Source organism: Neopelma chrysocephalum, unplaced genomic scaffold, assembly GCF_003984885.1.
Source record: "Neopelma chrysocephalum unplaced genomic scaffold, ASM398488v2 Primary Assembly neopelma1_97390, whole genome shotgun sequence".
Lineage (NCBI taxonomy): Eukaryota > Metazoa > Chordata > Aves > Passeriformes > Pipridae > Neopelma > Neopelma chrysocephalum.
This window is the reverse complement of record NW_020926031.1, coordinates 290,547-309,862: the sequence shown is the minus strand read 5'-3', so window position 1 is coordinate 309,862 and position 19,316 is coordinate 290,547. Positions and strand designations below refer to the sequence as shown.

The 19,316-nt window shown below is 43.8% G+C and overlaps 1 protein-coding gene across 1 annotated transcript in view; it reads right to left on the bottom strand.

Annotated features, from left to right (window-relative positions):
* Positions 1-19,047, bottom strand: part of NT5C2 (5'-nucleotidase, cytosolic II) — a 60,428-nt gene extending 41,381 nt beyond the window's left edge. The window contains exons 1-2 of the mRNA XM_027672147.1: positions 18,979-19,047; positions 121-241 (exon numbers count right to left, since the gene is read on the bottom strand). Of these exons, the coding sequence (XP_027527948.1) occupies positions 121-221 (101 nt within the window). The 5' untranslated portion in view covers positions 222-241; positions 18,979-19,047. The remainder of the gene's footprint in view (positions 1-120; positions 242-18,978) is intronic.
* Positions 19,048-19,316: the final 269 nt, after the last annotated feature.

The following is a 19,316-nucleotide window of genomic DNA, read 5'->3' as shown; positions in this document are numbered from 1 at the left end:
GCTCTCTTCTACCAACACTTCTGCAAGGAAGGTGGGAACAACCTTTCTGTTTTACCAACAAACAGAAAACCAAGAAATGTAGGGTTTATGCTTAGTTTTGGAGTTACATGGACGACTTACCGGTGATAGGCTTCCCGACGGTACTTTTTCAGAGCATGCCCATCCATGTTTGCAGGGAGATCTGCTGCATTCTGGAGTCGGTCGCTCCATGAGGTTGTCATCTTCAAATGCTTATTAATTTCTGAAAGAGGCAGAAAAGCTTGCTTAAGTTCAAGGTTTGTTTCACCAGAAAGTTGTCTGTTTCCTGGTATGAAGAGATGCAATGCCATCAGGAAGTCTTGCAAAGTACCCAGTGGAATGATCTGAGTTTGCAGGTCAAGTAAGATGCTATTCTTTGAGATGTTAAAACAGAGACCTAGGAAGGGTTTTCCACGTGATTGAACTGCAAAGATATTCCTACCCATTGTGGCGAAAATGCATTTAGAAACAGAGACCTTGTTTTCATTGATGAAAAGGGGTAATTTTTCACCCTAAAGTTACCAGTATGCATTAGATGTAGCTTATGGAAAACCTATCCTTCATACGAAAGATAAATTCAGCAGGGTAAACCCTACAAATCCCACTGGGACTGACCTTGCCACTTTTACCACAGAGTAAAACCAAAGAGCCTTGTTCCTGGCCATTTGATCTCTAAGCAAAGACAAAGTTTCAAACTGATGCTATATTAGCAGAAACAATTGGAAGGAAAGTAGAAAGATGATCCTTTGTCCTCTGTAGGTCAGACACATTCAGACAGAGCAAACCTGTAACATGAGCGATGCAAATATTTGCCAGCAGATCTTCACAAACATCAGCACCCTTTCTCAAGTACTGGTTGTCACAACCAAACCACCGACAGTTCTCATCAGGAAGGTCCTGCAGTGAGGAAGCAGGGATACCTTTCCCAATTTTGTTATTAGCACACTGGGGCAATCCTGCTCACCTGCTCCTCCAGCCAGACCCATGTCCCACTGCATTCCCTGGCACCAGTTGGGCTGATGAAACAGCCCCACTGTGAGTCAGTTCAGCTCACCAGTCCAAGCCCTCACCCATCAAAACCAACCAACCAAAGGTGAGCAAAACCTGGGTAATTCTCCACTGGTCAGCTGAACCCAGCTCAACAACACTGTCATTAGAGCTGGTGTGGGGAACGGGGTGGGAGATGCATCCCACAGTGATACCAAATTAGGTATAACATGAAACCACATTCTTGTTTAACCCACACAACTGCTGGACTGCAGGCCTTGGCTTGTTTGCTCTTCCTTAGAAGAAACACAACCACCCACAAGCTACATGGGTAATGATACAGCAATGATACACTTTTAAAATGTGACTGTGCTCCTTTTACAAAAGGGAAACCAGATCATTCCAGCAAAGTAGAGAGCAGAGAAGTGTCCAAACTAGCACTAGAAATCACAGTGCTCTGTGTCACACGCATGCTCACTCCCCTCAAGGAAATCCGTATAATTTTTTCGTTTTAAATTTTATTAAAGAGCAACAGTTGCAATTGTCACAGCATTTGTTAGTCTATTTACCTAGTAGTTGCTGGTCATAAAAATCAAACAGACAGCAAACAGCTTGTGTGTAAAAAATATGTTCCTCCTCCTCCAGCATTCTCTGCTTGTCTCCCAGTTACTATAACCAAGGTTTACAAATGCATCTTCTGCCATATCCTAAAGGTCACCAAATTTAGGCCCTGGCAGGCAGCCCATGGGACTGCATGCCATTGCTGAGAGCTCTCCCCCTGAATTCCCCACAACACACCCAGGAGAGGAGGTCACCACAGCGAGAGGGCGATGGGCCATTTCCAGCCAGCCGCAACTTCCACAACAGGGCATGCAGGGAGAATCAGCTTCTAAAATAGCCCCAGCACCAGCCACCAAAGGCTTACAAGTAATTACCAGCTATTTAAGCCGTGCCCAAAGGCAGATGGAAGGCAGCACAGGGCACAGAACTAAACAGCCCTCAAGCATCAACCTGTTCCCATTCAAATTTGAAGGCAGGGCACTGCCTGCAGCAAGGCTCCTCAGGGGCAGCAAGGGCTGCAGTCCTTGGGAAAGGAGCAGTGTCCCTGCAAGGGTGACAGACTCCAGGTCTGCAGCTGAGACAGGCATCAGAGTGAGGGATCTGGTAAGACTCAAGGACTGCAAAAGGCAGAACACGATGTGTCCTCCGAGGCTGCGTCGATCTACCCCATGGACATTTCAAGATGGTCCAGATCATCACCACCTTGGTCTATTTCAAAGCTAGTAGCCTAGAACTACAAATCCGGATCCAAGACATGTATACATTTAAGGCCTCTAAAGGGTATGTTAAATAGCTCTGAAGAAACTGTTGCATGGTTGGTCTTAGGACTCTTAGACAGCTCTGGGTCTAGGTGTTCCAGCTGAAACAAGTCCACATCCAAGCTTCCTGCCATTTAGAGGGGCTACACCACTGTGCTTAACCAGCCAGACACATAGCAAGATTCAAAGTTTCACCCCCAGAGCCAAAGCCAGAGACTGCCAGCCTCTTCTTCCCATTTCATCTGCTTCCCATCACCATCACACCGCATCATATGCTGACTCGGGTACTAGGATAGGACTGCTTCCAGCAGCCATCCTTGCCAGGCATCTGATAGTATACATCAGTAATATCCCACAAAATACCCTAAAATCCAGATGGCAGAAGAATTTTAGCAGGCTACCTTTACAATATCCTTTCTAAAAGGAGGAATCGGTGAAGCAGTTTGAACTCCTATGTGATGAAATCCTGCTCTACAGAAGAAGAAACCAGACAGCATCATTTTGTGTGTGCTGGGATTCAAAAAGCTTAGACTTGAGGAAACCACAAAAATTTCCATAATTAAGCAAGGAAGGCCTGAATTATTTTAATGATCCAGCAGTATTTTGCTGTAGCTGTGATGAACAGAGTTCACAGGCAGGACAAGGTTTGTAGACAAAGGCAACGTTTTTTATTAGACCAACTGGTATGGCTGGAAAAAACAGAAAAGCTCTTGGGTACACAAGCTTGCATAAGTTTTCAAATTCTGTAGGTTGCTCTAATAAAAGGTATTATCTCTATCTTCAGGCTTTGCCCTGATTTATTAAAATCTTCCTTTCAATGTTCATACAGCATAAAATAAAAAAATCTTATGCTGAAGTTTTCTATTACATGTACTCAAAGGCACACTTACAGCTTAGCAGGCTGCACTGACACTGTGACAACAGCTTAACCCTCTGAAACAAAACAGTAACAACTGACAAAAGATATTGCAAAGGATCTTCCCCACCCAAAAGTCTTACTCATGCAAAAAGCCTCATGGGCTTCAAAGGCATAAAAATCAGCCTACCTGCATGGGTAAGAGACATGGGATCTGGCCCCTGAATACAAATTCCTTCTGCCAAATAGAGAGAGAAAAATAAGGACAGAATCACCCCATACACTTGTAAGCCACTGGAATAAACATCTAAGAGAGCAGGCAGACAGCCAGGCAAGATTTTCAACTCCAAGCAACTGAAATATGATGCATCTTTCTTTAGTTACAAATCTATTTTGAAATCAATAATCTCTAAATAGCTTCACATAAAAATAGAAATCTTTACATAGATAAAGCATGTCAGAACACCTCCCCATAATTTACTGCAAAAACATGCTCCTTGCTCATGTTGTCTTAATTAAGCATCTGATAGCATTTATGGTACAGGGTTCCTTTTGAAAAGCTATTTAAAATCTCAGCTGCAAAGCTTTTATACAGAGCTGCTATCTAGCACATATGCTTTGGTCTGAAAGAGCATAGGATTTTTAGCATATATTTCAAAATAAGTCCATGTGATTATTTTGTCAGATTTTGGCTGACTTCAAGTATTATTCATACCGTATTTTTTTCAAGTACTCATACAAATTAAACAACACATTCAGAAGCACTTCCCTTCAAGTTTTACTATTACTTTTCTTATATTTCTTAGTGAAAAAATAGAGATTTCTGCACCTGATACTATTTGATGTGTTCAGGTTAAATGCACTGCCTCTATTTTTTTCTGAGTTCATCTTGACACTTTGATGATGCAATGCCAAATCACACTAAAATGTAGAGATGAACAAAACAGTGGTGATAATCCCACTTTTTCCAGGGTATTCTCTGAGAGCTTATATAGCAGAAAACAAAGGCATCACTAACCAATCCCAAGGCTGTAGCGTACTCACAGTGATTCACCACGCACCACATCTGCCTCTTCTCACACGTTCTGCTTCAAGAATCATTAATACCTTGGCAGCACAACCCGCACATGTACGTGCACAGTGGAAGGTGAATAGAGAAAATCATCACATCTAACATTAGCTACTTAAAAGCTTCGTGTCTAGTCGGAGGCTGTGGGTGTACAGACAAGTCTCGTGGTGCCCTTGCCAAGCCTAGAGCATTTCTTCCTGGCTCCCCATTGCAACACTGCTCCATCTCAAAGGGCTTTGTGGGCTCTCAGCAAGGGAGGAGCAAACCATCCTAAAATCCTGAGGGTGGGCAAACACAAAGGGAGCAGGATTAGGGTCGGCTTGTTCAAGACTCATCTCAAATTCCTGGTCCGGGTCATGGCATGGCCTTACAAATAGGGCAGGGGAGGGGGAAAGTGATCTTTTCTGCAGCTGAGAGGACTCTCCATGTAAGCATGGTTAAGAAAAGCGACTCACTTTCCAGGAGCAGCTCACTCCCTCCACTGAGGGCAGAAGTAGCTTGCACCTCATTTAGGCTAGACATATGGGACAGCTAGAATTGGAGGAGGTGAAATCCACTCAGGTTAGCATCACACCCTTTGATCCTCTGGAGCACCTGACATCCTGGGATGGACAGCAGACAGCGGCCAGGACTGAGTCATCCTCCTCAACAGCATCTCTCACTGCCACCGTGTGAGCAGGGGCTGGGTAGGCTCCTGCCCTCACCAGAAGTGCCTTTCTTATGCCTGTGATCCCAGTGCACTTCACAAACTCTTGCTCACATAATACATGTAGGGGCAGCAAAAGTGCTGTCCCCATTTTGTCAGCTACGGATAGTGAGGCACAGAGAAGGTAATAACACAGAGCAAGTGGGAATCAAATGCAGAAGCCCTAATTCCTCAGTCCCTGTGCTTAAAATCAGTCTGAGTTCCTAGTGCTGTCAGGATGAATCACAGATACGCAGCATGCTCCTAGCACAGTATACTTTTACATGAATTCAAATTTCAATACTAGGCATCAACTGGCAGACACAGAGAGGTCAGCCTGCACTTATACGTGACAAAAGCCGCAAAGCAGTAGGCTCCTGACTGGCTCCAAGCTGCAGGGATCGCATGGATGCCGAATGACGCTCCAATTTTATCCTGAATTGCAGCCTTACACACCAGCTCTGCTAGTTCGCACAGCTCCTTCCCTCTCCCACAGCCCTGGGATGACAATTCAAACCCCTCTTGTCTTTTACTGCCAACACTTCTGCTCGATAGCCAAAGGCAAACTGTTTCCAAAAGGTGTTTTCAATTAGTGGTGCTTTTGGAAATTTACTATGTCCATGACTTGAGATATAAGCAATGAAGCTTGTAAACAGCCTAAACCAGAAATCTGACTTTTTTTTTTTCTCTTTGTGCTTCAAGTTAAGTTCTTCACTTGAAGATCTTTCACTTCTGGGTAGCGACCTCCCTGACAGCAAGGCTTCAGGTTCATGATGGCAGGAAGGACAAAACACGTTCTTCCTTTTAGAATATTAAATTACTTCCAAGAGACACTTCAAAGCATACTTCAGCTCATGATAATGAATACCTGAGGTTGGCTTTAAGCAGGATAATTCTGTATACCGATTACAGGGCATTAATGAGGTAGAGATCAGCTGTTAAGAACCTGTTAAGGTCAACCACAGATGTGTATTGGGCTTACAGTAGATCCCACTTGCAGTGTACGAAGATCCACTGGATTACATTAGATTGATAACACTCTCCTTGCTCCATGGATTGTACTAACCTTCCCAGCTCCAAGCTTGTAATCTCCAACACTGCCTTTGAGTCCTCCCACAGGAAGGGGGTAGCAGTTGCTCTTGGACACCACCACAGTGCTTACATCATCGAAGCTGCTTTTTCCAGGAGTGTGCTTTCAGTAAAATTGGTAAAGCATTCCCAGTTATACATTCATTTAACTATTGTCTGACTGATAGACAATGGTAACTCATGGGCTATTTCTGAATGGGTAAGGTATAAGAAAGGAGAATGCTACTCACATCATTTATTACAGGATTTGATTTAATTTCAGGCTGAATTTTATCTCTGTCATAAAGCCAGATGCTAAAGTAATGGCTACATATCAAATACATTGCTTATTTTACATGAATTTTTTAAATCAGACTATTTCTACTGACAACCATACCCAAAGAGTGGCTGTGCAGTCCCTAGAGCTCCAGCAATACTCCAGGACCCAAGCACATTAGACACACTAAAACCCACAAATATATACATTTGGAGTTTCTTTGGGTGACCATCCATTTCTGTCCAAGGAGTTCTATTCATTCAGGAATTCCAAGAAGCACTAATTGTTTAAAATATTTTCAGTACTATTTAATTATCATCAATTTTATAGATGGTCAGAATGGAATTTGGAAAACTACGAAATCTGCAGTGCAACTCTGCAAGGGGCAAACCTCAAATCTGACCCTCCCTGAGTACCATGAGACCATCCATTCTCCTCATCCATCTGTGAGTTTACTACCTTGAAACAGGAACCACAAATTCTCCAGTGAGCTAATCAGCGTATTTTCTACGTTCCATATAGCTCATGTTTCTCAATATTTCTTGCAGAATTATCATTTCAGTTATTTCCAATGTTCTGCTTCTTACACAAACAGTTCGTTAGGGGTAATGCTATTTCTCCACTTCTCTAACTCTAGTGTGCCCCATATTGTCCCAGCGCTAGAAAATAAGGAGGAGGATCATACTTAAGGAATGTGAAGCTTATCCAGAAGCGCAAGAGCTATGCCACAGAGAAGAATTAGCAAACATGACTTCTCAAAGAAATGCTGCAACTGCAGGTCAAATATGATCCTTGGATGTACAAGACTTCGAAGCAGGACTCCATGTCCCTGTCTGTCACTGCTACAAACACTGCTGGAAAACTGTCTTCAGCCAGCTGTCCCCATTCAGAACAATGATGATTACTCTGAGAAAGGAATAAATCTATGAGAGAGAGTAATGCTGGAGTGGAATACAGCCAATTTAGAGAGAGCAGCTCGGCAGGTGACTTGAAAGTAGTCTAGAAGCAATTACACACAGGCAAGCAGCCTGACTGTGGAGGGCTCCCAGTCTAGCAATGACAGAACAAGAGCCCGTGACTGGGAATTAAATAAATCAACCAACACAAAAAATATTAACAGAGAGGACAGTTAGCTATAAAACAACAAATTTCTGAAATAGATTTTCTGTGATCAGAGGGCTATAAATGAAGTGTGTGGGGGTGTTTAAATTAGCCTTTTTCAGAGAGTCAAGAATTAATGCAGAAAAGTCAAACAGTCTCAGCTACACAGCAGGTCAGTCAAACTGAGTATTGTGCCTCAGGCGACTCTTCCTCACCTTATACATCAGTGTATCACAGAGTACAAGGCTGAGGCACAAGCAATATCAGAAAGAAACCTCCAGAGAGTGGTTTCACCTAGAGAGAAGGTGAATGGATAAACAAAGGCTCTTCTGAGCCAACACCAACATAAACTGTGCACAGTGGTGGCCCTGGGAAACTCTCTTCCTTGGGAAAAGGTCTTCAGCAGCCTGTGGCAACCTCTGCCATGGAGGTTCCCAAACTGCTGTCCAACTGAGTGCCTGCCAATGGCAAGCATGGACCTGGCTAAGAGATGTTCTCACTGCTTTTTGTTTCCAGCTGTTAAATTTCAGCAAGAAACACTAACATAATTCAAATATTTTAGTCATGCTGCTTTTCCTGTAAGCAATTGCTCTAGTTGCCTAGGGCCTTGGAAAATTAGAAAGTAGAGATGAATTTGATCCCTCTGCTGCAATACAGTCCACCCTAAAGAAATTATTTATAAGATATTTATAAAAAAAATATTTGTCAGAGTTCCCATGTATTTGCTTTAGTTGAAAACTGGATGGCAAGCTTTGATGCCAATGCCCACCACAACAGGAACTCGGTGTTTGAACGATACCTGCAAATACTAATATCCTTGCTACAAAGCCAAAGCATGACAGCACACCAGCCAAGCTGCAGGTTAATGTAAAGAGCATGAAAGGCAGAAATGTCAGCACAGAAGTGAACACGTTGAGTTCTGCAAATCAGAACAGAAAGTCAAGATAATTTTTTTTTTATTCCAACTCTGCTCTTTTACATCAGAACAATGTGCCAGCAAGAACAGACAAACATAATCCCGGTACTCATCAGCCCCCTTCTCAAAGGAAACTGCCAGTTTCTTTTCCTTTTCCTTCAGCTTATCACTCCTAAGAAACACTCTTGGTGTTCAAACATGTGCAAGATCTATTACCAACTCAGTAATACCATATGAGTTACAATTACCAAAGAGAGAGAACAAGATGAGACATGCAATCCCCAGAGAGAGAACTGGGAAGCCATCCTTCCACATACCAGTTTCAAACCAAGGAGCAACTGCCACTCTAACCTGCTATTAAGGATTATACAACAGTAGCTCTTTTGGCAGCAGATCACGGTGTTTCAAAACAATGACGCTTTTCAGGAGGCAAATACGGACTCAGTGGGCCTTTCCAGAAGCACGGCAGCAACCGACAAAGTATTTGAGACGCACAACTCCAACCAGCAGCACAATCACTCTGAAAGCATGCAAGGTGCCAGCTTGGATAACCAAACAGACAAAAGTCCACTTTATCTTCAGAACACTGAAGGTGAGGGAGGACATTTTCATTGTCCTTCCTCACTGACTGTGCTTACTGGTAAAAAAACCTCTTGTCTCTGAAGATCACATCCCTGTTTCATTAATATTTTACAGGAAAAGCAAAGATACTGAAACCTCATTCTGGCTTTTTTTTCTAATATTTGAAAGTAAAAAGAAGAATAAGGGGGTTTTTTTAGAGACACTTGAACCTCTTCCATGCTGGATGGGCCCTCTCTACATATTTATGGGCTACACAAACAGATGTGACAGCAGAATCGGAATCTGAACCATCTCTGCAGGCTGGAAACATGAACTCACATCTCACTCCAGCCTTGGCAGAAAGCAGTCACTGCTCAGCCCCAGCGAGGATAGCCAATTGGCTACTCAGCCTGCATCCCAGGGCTCTGGACACAACACTTGCCAAGGGACATGCTGCTGAGTAAAGAACTAGGGAACTCTGGCTCCTCCTTCATAAATAAAGGAATTGAAAATAAACACTGAGATCAACAGCTGAACAGAATCTGAGAACTGCTCTCAAAACCAGGGACAACTTTTTCTTTCCCTGACAAGAGGTTTCTTCTCCAGTACCATTCCCTTCTCCTCCCAGCTTCTTAAAGGAAAAAGCTTACTAAATGCTCACATACTAACTTGGTTTCTCTTCTATATGAGACCTTACCCACCCATAAGAGACTGATCGTTGACAAATAAACCTATCTTTCAGAAAAAAAAAAAGGATAAGCAGAGGACTGTAGAACTAAGACAGACACAGTATAATATCTAGCAAGGCCATGGACTTCATATGCAAAACTCAGCCAATTTCCAACTTGCTGTTTGTTCACAAAACACAAACAAGACAAAATAATGATACTCCTCAGCTATAAGGGGCACTGTGAAAGCAAATACCAAAATCATTTATTAAAGATGATCTTGATTGTCTGCTATCCTAACATATAGGGCTCCAAACAAATACTAGCCTAATAGATTTTATGGGCTTCCCACTTTTGTCCTTAATAATGGTTATGCACCTCTTTTCCAAGAAGCCTTCCCTGAGACTGATCTAGCCTACAGGTGAGAACAGGAGGAGTCTTCTTCATCCACGCTCAGGTCCTCGAAATCGACCCTGGGCTGGCTCCAACACTATCCTGAAATGCTCACAAAGGCCAGAAGCACAACTTCTCCAGGCTCTATGTTCCTCCCAGTTTAGCAACCACAGGTACCCCTCACCCAAACAACAGAAAAAATCCTCTTTCTCCCCAAATCAGAGGCTGACAGGTACTTATCACTCACCATGGAGATCAGAAAGGCACGTACTCAAAACCTTTCCTGCACTCTGTTCTCAATAAGCAGTCCCACACAGCAGCTTCTTGCCAGTGAGAAGCAAGACACACAGACCTACTAACAGAGCAAGGACAAAGATCGAAAATCAGGGAACGTGACGGCTGTAGGTGTTTTGAAGTGTTCTTCCAGTGTGAAGTTCCTCTCCACATAAAGAGCACAATTCATTACTTTTCTGACCTGTTTTTTTAATCAGACGCAAATATAGTAATTATAGTCTGCCTGATTACAAATGAAATTACAAATCTGTCCTAAGGGCACAATAGTGTCTCCACCTAGATGTTATCAGTCCCCAAATCTCATTTAATCTTGACAGATGTGTAGTACCGAGGCACTACTATAGGAAACTCTACAAGTAAATTAATTTTATGAATACTTTCTCTGCAGTATTCCCATGGTCTTCCAAAAGACTGCTAATTCGCACAGCTTTCGTTAGGCAATCTACGTGACTACATTAATCAGTAAAATAACTGAACATCTATGATGGCTTCAAGCTCTTGCTACATTTCTGGCTTCTCTTTGATAACCTAACCGTCTCAGCTTTATCAAGTGATTCCAAAGGCCTACATTAAACCGTTTTCCAACTGTATCAATCTCTTTTCTTCGGAAACTTCTTACTATCCTGTCCCAGCAAAACACAAACGACTAAGTTCATTTGGGGAAAACAAAGTCATCTTTCCATGGGCCCTTCAGTTCCCTGGTTTTTAATGTTAAATCAGTCCTGCTGACACAGGAGACTGCTCCCTGGCAGGAGCAGAAGAGGACACACATAGTGCCGTCTCTGCAATTGTGTCAGCATAGGTAGTTCTCAGAAGGAACACGATGAAGTGACAGACCTACTCCCTCAGCTGCAACATGGAAGAAAACTGTCAGCCTGAAGGGTGAGAGAACATTAATATATAACTAAGAAGGCATCATCAGCACATCCCTGTTATCCCAAAACCAGAGTCGAGAGTTCCCAACACTGAACCTTCCCTCTGTTTGAGACTTCTCTCTTCAGGGAACCTCAAGAATCTCATCAATGTAGACTTGAAGGTGCATTCAACAGCGCAATCTTGTTTTACTGCTGTGGATGAGCGAACAGCTTGAATCCCCTGGGTTCTGAGATGCCTTTAAAAACACCTGTCCCTAGCAGAGTAGCACAATGGCCCTGATTCACCGAGGACTTCTTTTTCAGCATGTTACCTGACCTACTGTAGCCTCTTAAAAAAAAAGCTGACCATATGCCCAGCCAACACAAAGCCTCCTGTGCAGCCACAGAAATGCCTCCTTCTAATTGCTTTCAAATCAGCAATTGAAAAAAATCCCAGCCTTGCTTTGAGCATCACAACACAGTAAGACAGTTCTCTACATGTTTTAACCTTTCCAATATTCGTTCTTGACCCCAGCAGCACACATCGATTTATGGGGACTCAAAGTGCGTTTTATTACTGTCTTTGTTAATATCTACTCACTACATGTCTGTGAAGAAAAGTGAGTGGTAGATGAGTAAAACACTGTTAGCTTTTCATCATCTGTTCCCTCCTGATTGCTCAAGTTTAGCAAGCAGAGTTTTTTGGCCTTGGCTCACAAAACTGCCAGTGCAATATTGAAAGAGAAGTTAAAATACATGTAAAACAAGAGGTTAAGAACCTACCTAATCTATTATCACATAAAAAAAAGGAAAGGTTAGATTGCAGACGTGTTTTTTAATAACTCTTAGAAAGGCTAAATCATTATTTCTTTTGATGATAAGTGAAAAAGTCCCCAAATAATTGAAGGCAATAGATGGATACTTCATCTCAGATCACAGCAAGTAAAACTCTTTCCAATTTGTATAAAATTTGCTCATAAAATATCACACACATCTGCTGACAATTCCAGCAATGACATTTTTAACATACTTACTCTTTATAAAATCATTCTGTTTCAACACCACTATAAGGAAGATACTAATGAACACCAGAACATGTGCGAGACACATTCTGCTCAGGATGTCTTCAGTCACCAAGTGGTTCAGGGTACAGGCAAGCTAATGCCTTCCAGAGGCTAAATTCACATAACTAACTTAAAAGGACTTAGCAGAAGATCATCTGGTATGCTAGTCACTGCTTAGGAGAGACACTTCAGGTAGAGTAAGCATTTTAGAATAGAAAAGATGGGGTTTGTGTCTACTTACCTGAACCACTTAGAGCTTTAGGCAACAGATGCCCAATTTTATCCTTTTTCCCTAGCAGAGCTCTACCCAGCCCTGTCAGCTGCAGTCTTGCTGTGGAAAAAACTGCTGACCACTTCTTCCTTGAGAGAGACCTGGTTCATGTGTTTGTACTTTTTCCTTTAGGCTATCTTTTCTTTTTCTTTTTTTTAACAAAGGAAAGCAATGGAGAAATGCAGCATCCCACAACACTGAAAGACTCAAAACAGGCATCGTCTTGCTGACCTGCCCTTAAAAAACATCACTGGTGCACCGACTGATGCTCGCGACATGAAGCAGAAAATGAAATCTGACTCCTGCCTCAGTTTCCAGACAGCAGAACTAACAGATGATTTACCAGTCTGGCTTGCTTCTATGTGAAATTCCTCTTCCCAGCTCCACTCAGCCACTTGTATTCAATAATGGGAATGCTACAGGAACTGAACTGGAAGAGCAGTTTCCAGGGTCAGTCCCAAGCTAACTGATGCTCAGAGCACCTGTAATTTATGTTCAACTGACCAGGATTTTTTTTTAGGGAATGAACTCATCCCGACCTCAAAGAACACACTGAGAATAACATTATAAAAGTGGAACTGAACAAGCAATGAAAAAGAAATAGCTGTGCAGCTATTACGAGCAATTTTTCTTAAAAGCTCTCAGTGAATACTGCACATGCCGTCAGAAAAGACATGATTTATGCAGGACACTTGGGACCAAAGTTTGCAGCCCTTTCCTGTGACTTCAAAGGCCAAAAAATCTTTGCACAGTCTTGAAATGGAATCGCTTTGTAATATCTGAAAAGGTGACTTAAAAAGATTAGAGAGAAACATTTGAAATACCTTTGCCAATATGTTCAGCTCTTCCTTTGGGAAAAAAAAAAAAGGTATGTCAGAGACGGAGAAAGCAAATGAAATCAACATAAAAAGATTATTTATTTTTAATTGCAACTGTTCTATTTATTGACTTCCAAAATTACCTGAGCTGCCTGCCCTTCACTGGCACTTATTCATAGATGTTATTATTGGTAATTGCTGTGTTATGATTACAAAGTACTGGCATAAATCTCACTCAGCACCTCTTTGGGTTTCTGAGAGCAGAACATTTGCATGCTCTTCTTTGACCTCATGTTCCTAATTAATCGTCGTGCACACCTATATGCAAGTCACCACCAACTGAATCAACCCAAACACTAGCTGAATTCAGCCAGTCCAGAGAACTCTGGATGGTTTCTGCTAAACACTTGGTCATCGAGCTTTTGAACTTACCTTCCTTTCCAGGTTACTTTAGAAGTCAACTAGAAATTTCTCTTGCTATACACCATGGCCGGATGTACCACATTTGACACAAACGCCAAAAGGAGCACGGTCCAAGCAGTAAAGTATGTGTTGGTTCCCATCCACAGCTACCATTCTCCAAAGAAGATAAGGAATACTGATTTCAGCAGCAAACACTGCATGAACAGCTAAATGCTTCCTCCTGATGTCACAGACACAGCTGGGATGCAGCTGTTCCTACAGCAGCAGTGCAGGCAGCAGCTGCTGCCAGGGGAAAGGCAGCAGCTCACACAAGAGAGGGACAACCCACCCAAAAGGTCCTACAGTCCAGATCTGGCCACCATAACTGCCAAAGCTGGACCACCCCAGTTGGAAAGTACTTTGGGGAAGTATACCTTCCTGGAGGGTTCAGGGAGAATTTGCTTCCTGAAAATCTAGCAAGAATGTATCTTCAGTGTTTTACCTATTATGCCAACATTAACAGGGAGAACTGCAAGGCCTGGGTCAAAGCCTACTAATCCAAAGGCCTGCTCTTAAATAAAAAGTGGAAAACCACTCTACTTCAGAGCCTCTTGCAGAAACATGTACAGGAAATCTCTGTTTTACCCCTTCCTCTGAACCAATTGTGCCAAGCAAGGTTAAATGGTAATATTGTAGTAAGCACATATGCAAAATAGCAAGTCTTTGAAAAGATCTGAAATGCAGCTGGGAGCTGTAAATACTCTATAACTAAATTAAGCTAAGTTTGGACCACATAATGACTTCAAGGAGCTTTTGTTTCTAAATAAATCACTTGTGGTGAAAAGAGCCGGAATGGTAGTTATAGCAACCACAACCATCTTCTTATTTACAGGCTGGGTACAACACGAGCAGTACTAGACCATATTGTTCCCACACATCTGTCTCTACTAACTTACTTCACTTTAGAGTCACCTTCAAATCTCAAAAGAATCACATCTCCTCGGGCCTCCCTTTCTTCTTCCATCCACCTACAGAAGATCTGCCCACGCGTCCTTCAATTTCAAAAGAGAAACCAACAGGCTGCTCATGTCCCAGCATCATGTCTATAGGTATCTCATTACTGTGACTCCTGCTCTCCATATTTGATGGGCTCACACCTTTGCAGAATTTAAATCAGTTATAGCTGATATGATGCACAGGGTAAGAACCTACTTTGTTTCTTCCTTAGGTGTTAAGAGAAGGCAGCATACAGATGATCACAGTGGGGTTTCCAACCTCCCCAGTTTAGTCAGAACATTAATGAAACCACCAAAAAAGGGCCGCCTGTGCTGGTAAAACCCACAGCAGGTATTCATGCCCAGAGGATAACAGGTAAAGGTCACCAGCAAGCCACAAGTTTAGCCTCTACCATTCTGTACCAGACTTGGGAAAGTGACAGGACTAAGAAGGCTGGCACACAGCCACTCACTGCTCCTACATTTGGGGACCCAACTGTCCAGGAAGTAAGAGCGAATATGCTTTTGACCTTATAGTACAGTGCACACACTATTACACATTCAGGTACTAGTAAATATTCGACACAGACTGCTTGCTGTGGGTTTTTTAGGCTGAATTACTCAGGCTCCCTCCTCAGTCTCATGCTGCCATAAAAAAATGTATTTCTCCTAGTACAGCTTCATGCAGGCAGGTCTCCCCAGCACCCTTTTAGCCCTGCAACTACGTGTGAGACTTAGTAACTACATTTATGTAGGTGGGTTTAGATCATCAATTGCTTTAATACCTATGCAATTTTTTCCAAATGTTGCTTAAGGTATATTTACCTTAATTACACATTAAGGTACATTAAGTCCTATTTATTGTATGTGCTGGATTCTCTCTGTCTTAAAATTACAAAGCCACTCCATGGTTGTGTTAAGAAAGCAAAGTCATGTTATACATGCTCTCTATGCAGAGTGCAGAGTCCAAGGTTTTAGGAATCATTCCAGTTAAGGAGTCATAATGATTAAAAAGCAAAACACAGCTCATTGCTACACATCATGGCACATAATAATTTCTTTAGTAGCAAAACCCAGACATTTAAAAATAGGAAATATTTATATCAATGTGCACTTTGAAGATACTCATAAAGAATAGGATATGCTTCAGCACAGAATAGCCAACTTTTGAAGACTTGGATTGTGGTCTTTTCAAATAACATTTCAAATTATATTTGTGCTGCTGACACTATAAATAAAATTTAAAAATAAATGCAGTACAGACAATAAGCAAGGAATTCCCATGCGCTGACTTGGATACATCTCATCCCAAACATGTCCCGAAGACTGAGGCAAGGCTTCCACTCCAAGGCACATTCTGTTCAGTCTTCTACCCTATTATTCTCACTGCTAAAAAAGCCACAGCTGTTTTATATCAGGACACCCAGTGTTTATGGGCCACCCCAAGGCAAGGACCTAGCACAGTGCAGGCACTGTGAGCTCATCCCAAGGTACATCATCCAGGCTGTGTCCTGCTGAGTGCAGCGCTGTCCTCAGTTTCCCTTGGGCAGAGCCCTGCTCTCTTCATGGGTTTATGCTGCATGGCATGTGAGTATTTCTTATCCTGAGGTGATTAGTTACTGAGGTGTTCTTTTAAAGGAGTGAGGACAAGGCACAGGCCTGTCAAATGGCAAGCCAGTTCCTATGACAACTTTCCACTGCAGCCTGGCTGGAGACCATTAATCCACCTTCTCCAGGCCAAGCAGCTTCTACGTGGTAACACTGCTTTGTGTAGGACTGTCACCAGTGCCCAAGCAATGGCAATTGCATGGTACTGAACCACTCAGACCCCACAGTACTCCCCAGTTTCAAATTCCCACAAAAGAATGGATTCACTGAGTGCAACTGCAGGACTCGACTTCTGTCCATTGCCTAAGATCTCCGGGGAAGAGCTATGGTCAGCCTTTTTTCCTGCACCCCCTTGCATATTGGTACTTACAATTCCTGCTGGATTCAAAGGTTGCAGATCATCTCAGCTTGTCCTGGAGCACTGCAAACCTACTCTGCAGCCGGTCCACACCATCCCCAGATAACAGCTCACACTGCAAGCTACCCCCATCTATCAGTTTTCAACAAGCATTATTTTAATAAGTTGAACTGCAAATAATAGTTATGATGTTATTAAATAAACCTATCTGCTTCTTCAATAAGCGTCAATTAAACATTGTATTTTAATTGTTTGCTTCCCTTCTACTTTCAATGCAAAAATAATATACTTGTATGTTTTTGAAGGAAATAAAACACTCCTCAAAGAGCACAATACCACAGTGTCTACCAGTAAACACCACACTAAGCTTTCTGGTTTTTCAAAAAAACCAATTCCCCTGAAAGTTAAAAAAAAGTCTAGGATAAATATTTCTAGTGATCTTAGGAAGGGTTTATTAGCTTTCAATTCAAGTTATATTAGGAATCAAACATGACAAAGAGAAACAATACAAGGGGGATATTATTATCATTATCATCATTATTATGATTAAAAATTGCCTACAAACTGGAAATTTGCCCGGGAAAATGTCAGCTTGCATCTGATTTTCAGTAGCATATATAGTAGAATGGGTATATAACACTAATGCTACCAGTGCAAATATACTAACAGGCTGTTAATTTCAAACCTCAGCTAAAAACGTCTCTCCCATTCTTACAGTTTTTCTGCCCATTTCTCTCAGCAATTGTACTTAATTCAATGGACCATTCTAAATGCAATTCGGTGGTGCATTTTGCCATACAATTTGTTTGAATGACGCTGTACAGAGTAAAGGTTGTATTGTGCTATATAATGAAACTACGTCTATGCGTGAACAAACCCCAACAGCTGTTAATCAAAGCAGCAGGTTCCTGAACAATCTTCTGGACTCTGGACTAATGGCAAAAGATTATTTTAAATAGCAGTTCCACTCTAAAATATGTTTAGGTTGACACAGGCTGACAGAGACAGTGACAGACTTCCTGAGCTAAGCTGATCAGTTTGCAAGTCAAACACTGGGCTTTTTGCTCACTGCTGGAACTACAAATTCAGCACTTGAACCCAAGATCAAAACACAGTTTTGAGTTTTGTTTCTGATTTTCAGTGAGACCATGTAGCACCTGAAAGGACCTGAAAATCTTCATATTTTCAGTTTAATCACTAGTGACAAACAGTTATATGGATCAATACAACATATTTCAATTGGTGATGATGTTAGTCAAAAATGACACAGGGCATCACTTGGATAAGTAAAAGAAAAACGTTTCTAAGTGACTACTTAGAGAGCCTTTTGCAATCTTTGAGGTTCAAACAATAAATCCTCCAGAGCTAAAAAAACTCTTTTAAAACATGAGTGATTATGTCTTGGGAGGAATGTTCTCAAGACCACGTCAAAAAAAAAACCAGCTTGGCAGCCTTTAGAACCACTAGCAAGGGAATAAACTTGAGGGTTTCATAATCTCAGCGGTTCCAGGAATTTTCAAAACTGCCTGTGCCACAAGAAGCAGCACTGTCGTATTAAGTCATCTGGTCTATCTGAAAACCAGTGTAGGTTTGTTTGTATCATACATTTTGCAACATTATTTTTGGCACGAAAGGAAGGATTTAAAAAAAAAAAAAGCGTAAGCAAAATGCGAGCAAAGCAGTTTTGCGCTGGTTTTATTTATTTATTTATTTATTTGGTGCTTTGCTCCTGGCTTTGGTATATCAGCTCCAGCCCGACACAGCCGGATTGCCAACAGCAACTCCGATGAAACGGAGCGGTGACAATGAACCCTCGCCCCGATCCAAGGCTGCCCGGGACCGGGCTGTTCCCCCGGCGCCGGGGGAGGATGGATCGCCTCTCCTGCCTGTCCCGGCCGGGCGGCGGCCGCCCCGGGGGCAGCTGCGAGCGGGAAGGCGCCGCCGGGACCCTCCGCTCCACGTGGGGCGGAAGGAAGGCGGAAATGCAGGCACGGGGCGCCGGTCCCGGCCCTCCCTACACCCCGTCCCGGCGGCTCGGGGCGGCGGAGCGGGCACGGAACCGCCGCCCCGTCCCGGGCGGGGGCCGAGGCACCGCGGGAGCCGCCCTGCCCGGCACGGGACGGGGCAGCGGGGGCTCCCCGGGGCAGGACAGCGGGAGCGGCGGGGCCGGCGGGCGCTGCCCCCCGGGGGGTCTCTCCCCGCGCCGCCCCCGCCCCGGGCACGGTCCCCCCCGCGGCCGGGGCGCGCGCCCGAGGGGAGGGGGAGCTCCCCACCCATCACCCGCCCCCCGCCTCGACGGTGCCCGGCGCGCACCCGCCGCGCGCGCACCCGCACCCGCACCCAGGCACAGCCCCGCGCGCGCACCCCGCCCCGCGCGCGCCCGCGGCCGCTCTCACCTCGCGCCGCGCTCGGGTGGAACTGCCCCGCACCAACTGCCGCAGCGCCCGCGCCGCACGCTCTGCGCACGCGCGCCCCGGCCCCGCCCCGCCCCGCCCCAGGGAGCGGGGAGAGCGTGCGAGCCCCGCGCGGAGCCGCAGAGCCGCGGGCCCAGGGAGCGTCGGCAAAGTGCGGGACCGGGAGCGGCTGCAGAGCGGCCAGCGGGGGCGCGGAGGCGATGAGGGGACTCGGGCATCTCCCTCATGAGAAGGGACTGCGGGAGCTGGGCCTGTGCAGTCTGGAGAAGTGAAGACTGAGAGGGGATCGCATTAATGCGAAAGGTTGTAGCAAGGAGGGT